This window comes from Lolium rigidum, chromosome 5 (assembly GCF_022539505.1).
Source record: "Lolium rigidum isolate FL_2022 chromosome 5, APGP_CSIRO_Lrig_0.1, whole genome shotgun sequence".
In the NCBI taxonomy this organism is placed as follows: domain Eukaryota; kingdom Viridiplantae; phylum Streptophyta; class Magnoliopsida; order Poales; family Poaceae; genus Lolium; species Lolium rigidum.
Window position 1 is genome coordinate 177,154,911 of NC_061512.1, and position 8,089 is coordinate 177,162,999.

An 8,089-nucleotide genomic window follows, 5' to 3' on the forward strand; every position below is an offset into this window, starting at 1 on the left:
TCATATATAGGAGGTAAAGTATCATCAAAGTAAATTTTCTCCTCCATGCTTGGGGGACTAAAAATATCATGCTCATCAAAACCAGCTTCCCCAAGCTTAAATTCTTCCATAGCATTATCAACAATGGTGTTCATACTAATAACATTACTACTAGCATGAAAATAAGGTTCCATAGGATTTTAATTTTCGCATCACACAATTTATATCTTAACTCAGGAAATAGAATAAAAAGCTCACTGTTATTTTCCATTATGCCTAACAAGTGAACAAGAAACAAAAAGATGCAATTGCAGGATCTAAAGGAAATAGCTTCGAGCACTCACACAACGGCAACAATGCTAGGAAATAGCTTAGTAGTCGGAGGATGTGAATACCTTTTACCTTACCTCCCCGGCAACGGCGCCAAAAAATAGCTTGATGTCTACGCACGCTTCTATTCCTGTAGACAGTGTTGGGCCTCCAAGAGCAGAGGTTTGTAGAACAACAACAAGTTTTTCTTAAGTGAATCACCCAAGGTTTATCGAACTCAGGGAGGTAGAGGTCAAAGATATCCCTCTCAAGCAACCCTGCAATTACGATACAAGAAGTGTCTTGTGTCCCCAACACACCTAATACACTTGTCAGATGTATAGGTGCACTAGTTCGGCGAAGAGATAGTAAGATGCAAGTGATATGGATGAATATGAGTGGTAATAGCAATCTGAAATAAAGATGGCAGCAAGTAAACATGTAACAGAACTTGTTGGAAACGGTGTTTTAATGCTTAGAAACAAGGCCTAGGGATCATACTTTCACTAGTGGACACTCTCAACATTGATCACATAATTGAATAAACAAATACTACTTTCTCTACACTCTCTTGTTGGATGACAAACACCATTCATTGTGTAGAGCTACAAGAGCTCCCTCAAGCCGGAGTTAACAAGCTCCACAACATTCGGTGTTCATATTTAAGTAACCTTAGAGTGCATAATAGACCATTGCAATTATACCGAGTACTAACATAGCATGCACACTATCACCGTCAGGCTATGAAAGGGGGAATAGATCGCATCAGTACTATCATAGTAATAGTTAACTTCATAATCTACAAGAGATCACAATCATAGCTTATACCAAGTACTACATGATGCACACACTGTCAATATTACATCATGATGCACACACTATCAACACAATCATAGATTCAAATTAGTTTAATGTATATCTAGATGTGTTTGTTAACTAGATACATCTATATTCAGGAATCAGAAAAATTTATCAAGACATATTTGTTAACTGATACATCTATATGGTGTACAGTTTTTGTAACGAGATACATAGAGTAGGACATACTCCATCTTTCTCAAATAGTTAAATTACCCTAGTACATTTTGGATTTGATCAAAATCAAAATCATCTGCTAGCTTTTCTCAACATCTGATAACAGTTTTGCGGTATCCTTCTCAGCCTCCGCAGACTCCTTGAAACTGTCGTCAGCCACGGATCCCCCGTCTACATGGCCGTCCTCCAGGCGAAAACCATCGTGCTCCATCTGCAGCTCCGACTCCGCCAGCGACTGCATCCGGGCTCGGTCTCTGTCCCGGGGATAGCTGCAGTAGAGGAAGGAGTATATGGCGGTGCAGACCGTGAAGGGTATCGCGATGGCCGTGTATAGCGCCTTGGCCAGCGACGCGGCGTTCTCCCGGTCCAGCCGGGGGTCCAGCCCCTTGTCGCCCGGCCTGTACCCGTACACGCGCTGCGCCAGGATGCCGACGATCGGAGGCGCGAACGACGACAGCACCGTCTCGAACGACCTGTCCAGCGCGTAGATGCTCGTCCTTGATTTCTCCGGCACGATCTCCGCGAAGATTGGGCTGCAAATTGCTCCAGTTTTTTTCACTCTCCATGATATACCTATGTTGAAAGAAATGCTTATGGATGTACGGCGGCCGGCGAGGCTTACAAGTTTGTAGCGGGGCCGTTCCAGGAGATGCAAACGCCCATGACGAATAGGACGACGCCGTGGATGACGCCGCTAGACGGATCGTATGGGAGCCCCAGGAGCAGCACGGCGGCCAGGGGCACTGCCGAGCCTGCGCTGATCTGCGACAGGACAATCCTACCGGCGTCCGGGTACCGCCGGGCGAGGGCGTCGCCCATATTGCCACCGATGAGGCCGCCCAGGGAGTTCGAGACCCAGAAGATGGTCATGAGCACGGCGGTGCCCCGGTGGCTGAACCCGATGAGCTCCAGCCACATGGACGCGAAGGAGAGCGCCGACCACGGGAACGAGCCGCTGACGCCCTGCGCCACGAAGATCTGGAACGTCGGGATCCGCACCACGAACTTGGCCTCCGCGATCATCTCCTCCACCACCCGCCGTGCGCTGGGCTGCTCGTCGCCGCCTGGTCCGGCAGCCGCGGCGTCGTCCGTGTGGAAATGGGGGTCCACGGAGAAGAACCAGTTGAGGGCGCCCACTGCGACGCTGATGACCGCCACGAGGTGGAAGGCGATGCGCCAGCCAGCGATCCCGAGGACTGTGGTTTGCGCCAGCAGCAGGCCGACGAAGCCGCCGGAGATGAGCCCAATGCAGCTGGCGAGCTGCAGCCAGCCGAAAGCCGAGCCGCGCGTGCCGTCGTCGCTGGAGTCGGCGACCAGTGACTGGATCGATGGCACTACGAGCGCGAGGCCGATGCCATTCAGTCCCCTCGAGATTGCTACCTGGGATGCAAAGTGTAGGTGTGAACACTCTTTGTAAAAAGTTTATATTTGAGGTAATAGATCAGACAATTAGCAAGACGAACAGTGAAGATCATAACTGACGAACTTGTGGTTGCTGTCGCTATTTCAGAACTTGTGGTTGTTGTCATACTCAGAAAATCAGAAACATTATAAGCTTGGAGGATTACAAAATCAAGTACAGTACATATTGAAGCTTGCAGGATCAAACTACTCAAATATATTATTATCTCTCTGTCAAAATTCAGTTTAAAGGAGTGCAATCTGAATCTGGACAGTAATTTAAACCTCTCAAAAGCACAGCAGATCTGCAAATTAAATCCCCAACTGACTCCACATGCATCGAACTGCAGAAGCAGCATCAAAGAGCAAACTGCGGGAAGGGATGGTGGGTGGGTGCACGAAGCAAGGATCAGACCTGGGCGAAGGTATCGGAGATGCCGACGAGGAAGGTGGCGGCGGCCCAGAGGAAGGCCCCCACGGCGATGACGTGCGCGCGGTTGTGGCGCGCGGCGGCGTAGGCGGCGAGCGGGTAGCACGCGGCCTGCACGATGGAGCGGCACAGCGTGAGGGCGCCGAGCCACGTGGGGTCGGCGTGCAGGGCGGCGCCGATCTCGCGGTACACCGCCGGCAGCAGCGCCTCGTCGGCGCGCTCCATGATGGACGCCAGGCTCACCAGCAGCAGCGTCCGCCGCCGGTCCCGCTCGAGATCCCGCTGCGGCCCCATCATGCCGCCACGCCCTTCGCCCCCTATCTCTTGCTAAGGTCAGCTCACCAGCCTTCTCCGGTCTCCCCTCTCCGGCATTACTATAGTGCTGCTACTGCGCCGGCGATCCGGGGTCTCCTCTCCTCTTCGCGGGAAATTTTATATTACGACTTGTCGCCTCGTTATGCGGGATATTTATCGAGGCTTTCTGTTTGCTGCCACTGACATGTGTGTCCCACTGCAGTGCGGGGCCAGTTGGGAGGGAAAGCTCATTTGGATGACAGTGGGATCCACCGTGAACCTGGGGAATCTGAGCCGAGGTAGTCGCGTGTTTCCCATTGGTCCGCTCTTGTGGGTTCCACATGGAGGTGAATAGTGTGTGGAATTACAGGGTCTGTGGCAGAGAACCTAGAGTCCTAGAGAAGCCGTCAAACATTTTTTTTGCACGGATGGCATAAACAAGTTCTATCAGCATACTTAACAACCTTTGTCCTAGGATGCTTTAGGATCAGACTTTTAAAATCCCGATCAAATATGTTTTTATTAGTCCCTCCATTATACGAAGGTTGTTTGAGGTCAAAATTTAACATTTCTGAACTATACTGAACCTAAAAATGTACTCTACACATGTTCGAATTTAGCTAAGAGGCATTGCAATATGTCTAGGTTTTGCACTTCGTGAGCTGGAGACGAGATGCATATAACTACTATATTAAACCTTAACAAACATCATTTTTCTCAGAATTTTGAACTTTTTTTTGGATTAACCTGGTGGTTACACGTCTACAGTTTGAGTGGTTAAACTCTTGCTAAATTTTCTCTGTGTGTAGTTTGGGTGCGCTCTGTAATTTTTGGAGGAGGTGGGGGTTGATGCAATGGGGCCACATGTGTAGTTTGGATGCTCTTCTCTTTTACTTCGTTGTTTCATTCATTGTCTTGGTCATTTGGTGGTGTACCTATAGCTGGATACTGGTTTGCAGCGTCCTGTCCTTTCCTTTATTTTGGTCATCTCAGTCAAAGCGGTGGCACAAGACCCAATCGCACTCCTCTTCTATTTTACCCCCTTCTTCTTCCGTGTTCTGTGCTTCCTCCTGCTGGTGGTGCCCAGGCCCTCTCCCCTCCCCTCAATTGCGAACCTGGAGCCTGGCCATGGCGGATGGGTGCTGCCGCACGAGCAGCTCATGTACTGCCGACGTGCCATGGCTTCCTTCTCCGTGCGCGAGGGCGCTGTGTCCCCCTCGCAGGACTACATCAGGTTCGGAACCAACCGTCTGATCTCCCCTACTCCCACCTCTCCCATCCTCTCCCTCACCGGCGTGACAAGGCCTCCTGTTCCTCCCGAGGTCGCTAGAGGCACCGAGGAGCTCGGCGTCTTTTTCTTCCCAAGGAGTATGGTAGCCCTCCCACGTGCTCCACTCCACCACCGGCCAGTGCACCGCCGCGGCCGCTACAAGTCCTGTGTGGACCTTCCCTTCCAGGGGCGGACCTAGGTTATGCTAGCAGGTGTCACATGACACCGGGTTGAATTGGTTTTTCTTGTTAAATTTTGTCTATTTCTAGTGTGTGACACCCCTAAATCTAGGTAAGAAATATGTGTGTCTCAAAGAGTGACACCGGGTTTTTGTTGTTCTGGGTCCGCCACTGTTCCCTTCCCCCTGCTTTCGCCTCCTCCGTTGCCAACGCGCTATTGGAGCAGTTGGAGGGGCTGGCCTCGTGGATTTGCTCCTTTTTTTTTGCTATGGCAAGAAGATGGTGGGCGACACGGCAGGCGGGGCGAAGCTGCTGCATATTCCTAACGTGCGGGTGCTGAGCAGCTGCGAGCGCGTGATGGTGCTGCTGCCTGGATCGACACGGACCACTCGGCACGGAGACACGTTCTTCCGTGTTCTAACTAGCAGGGGTGGCCGCAGTCGGGGCCATCGGGTTGCTGTGGTGGCCGTGCCTAAGGACTCGAGCTTGCGGAAGCGGGATTCAAAGTCTGAACAGAAGTGTCGCCGTGGTGCACGGTGTTAAGCCCAGCGATCTGCTCAAATTCTACCAAATCAGCCGCCGGGTCGGTGCCGTTCATGACGGGCGTCCCACCGGCCACTTCGTAGTACACCTTGGCTGAACAAAAAGGGTTATTTTGTGGTACCCCTAAATGAATAATAGCCATTAATTTTCGTCCATCCAATGGTCCAAAAAAATTCATACCACAGTTAAAAACTAGAGAGGTATGTTACATACCTCTCACAATTTTCGCACCTCAGTAAAAAAAAACATCGATGGGCCGGCCCAATTGACGGGCCCAGCCTAGTAGATTGGTCCAGCCCCATTAGCTGTCGACCAGAGCAGCTGTGGGTGGGATTCCTCATTCCTGTTCGTTCTTCCACGACGAGAGAGGTTCCGCCGCCGCCGCCGCTATGTCCATCCCAACTCCGGCGCCACGATGGTGGACAACGGCTCCTCGGCCTCCATCCTCACCATCGCCGCGGAGGATCTCGGCCTCTCCATCCTCATTCCCATCCCGACTCCGCCGTCTGCGCCGCGGTCGGCGTCCGGGTCATCCTCGACATGGACGTGGACGTGGCCGACTGCTGCTGCACCCTGCCGTTGACCGGAGGGGGGGCGGCGGGGTCCAGGAGCACCTCGACAACGAGGAAGGCGCGGGCCACTGCCGGTGCCCTTCTCCTCTTCCTGCTACGGAGAGCGACCCGTGGCGACCGAGCCGACAGACCGGAGTGAGCGTTCCGAGGTAAGGGAAGGCCAGAGCTCGACGGGTGCTCCTATTGTCCTCTGGGGAGGAGCAAGGCTGCTCGACGGTGTCTCCCGGCGACGGCCACCGCGGCCGGCCATGTTCAACGCCCTAGCACCCCGGCGAGGTGCTACCGGCCGGCGGCGACGGGAGCCACGAATATGGCGTCCGGCGCAGCACCTGGGCTATCTCCTGCACGTCTCCCGCCACGGCAAACACTATGCCGGTACTGAATCTTTCTCTGAATATCCTCTTCTACCTCGCGTGAGGTGAGAGGAGGGAGTGAGATCCTAGGCTACATTCAGCAATAGACTGTTGCTGCCATTTCCTTTGTGTCAAGCATGAAAGAACAAAGATTGTTCCTGCCATGTTGTGTGCTTGCGCTCACCTATTTATTCATATGTTTATGTTTACACTAATCTGGGAGGTAAATCCATTTTATAGAAGACAACAAATCATGCTTAGTGCATCTGTTATCTACAATTTTTGCGACCGGAATTTCTGATGTCTTATGAGATCTTTCAGTTTCTGAATTTATCTGTAAATCCATTTTACACCTATTTATGTGATGTATGCATTTTTGCTCTATCATGCGTATAAAGTTACACACCCCTTCCTGAAGTTATCATATTTTATGGATTTAGCCTTTGAGGCAAATACAGTTGAACAGTGTTGCTCTAGTTGAAGGTTTTCTTCTAGCTTTCAACGCATGTTAGATTTTTCTCAATCATCTGAAAAGCAATGCTTATTATAATATAGAGGAAGAGTGGAATCATTTGCACAGCTTGGGTCTGATTAGTCATGAAGAAACATGACATAAGAAATATTGTATTTCCATGTGGTTGCAAGACTTCGATTGTTTGTACTATTCCTCTTCAGACCTGAATAAGAAGACTAGGTCATCAAATACTATAGACGAGTATCCAGTAGTAGGCGAACTACCAAATAATTCAAAGTTCACAACATCTTTCTTTTGGATTGGAGCGTAGTGCGTAAACCATCAGCCAAGGACAGGCTTATCAATGGCAAGGCTGATTGCCTCAAAGACCAGGAGTATGTCCTTACTTATGAAGACAAGGACGACGACTGGATGCTTGTTGGTCACCTTCGGTGGGAGTAAGTTCCTTTGATTGTTACATGTAAATCTGTCTGCCAGTTCAAGGCTTAATTCTCATGTCAGTACTATTTGTGCATGTGTATTAGATACAAATGTCCGATTCCCATGTTCACAGAACTTGACAGGAATACTCCACAACAAGCAAACTTAGAGCATCTCCAGTCGCGTCCCCCAAACCGTCCCCCAAACCGCGCCGGATTGAGCGTTTGGGGGACGTGTTTCGTTCGTGCCGCGTTTGGGGGACGTCGCTTCCCAGTCGCGTCCCCCAAACAAAATTTCGCAAATTTTAAACTTAACTAGATTCGATTAGATTCGTCCAAATTTACATAGATTCGAACGAAATTTGACTAACTTTAAAACTAAACCTAATCTAGAACCGCTTGCGGCGGCCGGAGGCGGCCGGAGGCGTCGTAGTACTGCTGGAAGTTGTACATCTCGTCGGTGACGACCTCCTGCTTGCCGCGCTCGTCGACGGGCTCGTCCACGGGCTCGTCCTTCACCAAGCCGCTTGGTCCTGCCTCGCCGTCGTCGGTGAGGTCCACCAGCCGGCTTGCCGGAGTCGAGGATGGACATGGCGATCGCCGCGTCCGGGTCGCCCCTCCGAGCGTCCTTGTCGTCCATGGACGCCATGAACGCCGCCCGCAGCCCCGGGCGGTCCTCGGGGTCGTCGGCTGCCGGCGATGAGCCGCTGCGCCGCTCGTACTCCGCCGGCGGCCGCCGCCGCGACGCTTCCTCCGGCTCCTCCTTCACCTCCGGCTTCGGGATGAGGAGGGCGCCGCCGCGCCTCCCTTGCCGCCGCCCGCCGCCGCCG

The 8,089-nt window shown here is 51.7% G+C and overlaps 1 protein-coding gene across 1 annotated transcript; it reads right to left on the bottom strand.

Moving 5' to 3' along the window:
- Positions 1-1,402: 1,402 nt before the first annotated feature.
- LOC124656754 lies at positions 1,403-3,448 on the bottom strand. Its single transcript, XM_047195443.1, has 3 exons — positions 3,140-3,448; positions 1,946-2,703; positions 1,403-1,856 (listed from the first exon to the last, which is right to left on the bottom strand). Exons 1-3 carry the CDS (start codon positions 3,446-3,448, stop codon positions 1,403-1,405), a joined length of 1,521 nt encoding a protein of 506 aa, XP_047051399.1.
- Positions 3,449-8,089: the final 4,641 nt, after the last annotated feature.

Coding starts and splice junctions, on each gene's coding strand:
- LOC124656754 (XM_047195443.1), bottom strand. CDS start 3,448: ATGGGGCCGCAGCGGGATCTCGAGCGGGACCGGCGGCGGACGCTGCTG. Junction 2,704..3,139: donor TCTCCGATACCTTCGCCCAG/GTCTGATCCTTG, acceptor TTTGCATCCCAG/GTAGCAATCTCGAGGGGACT. Junction 1,857..1,945: donor AACGGCCCCGCTACAAACTT/GTAAGCCTCGCC, acceptor AGCAATTTGCAG/CCCAATCTTCGCGGAGATCG.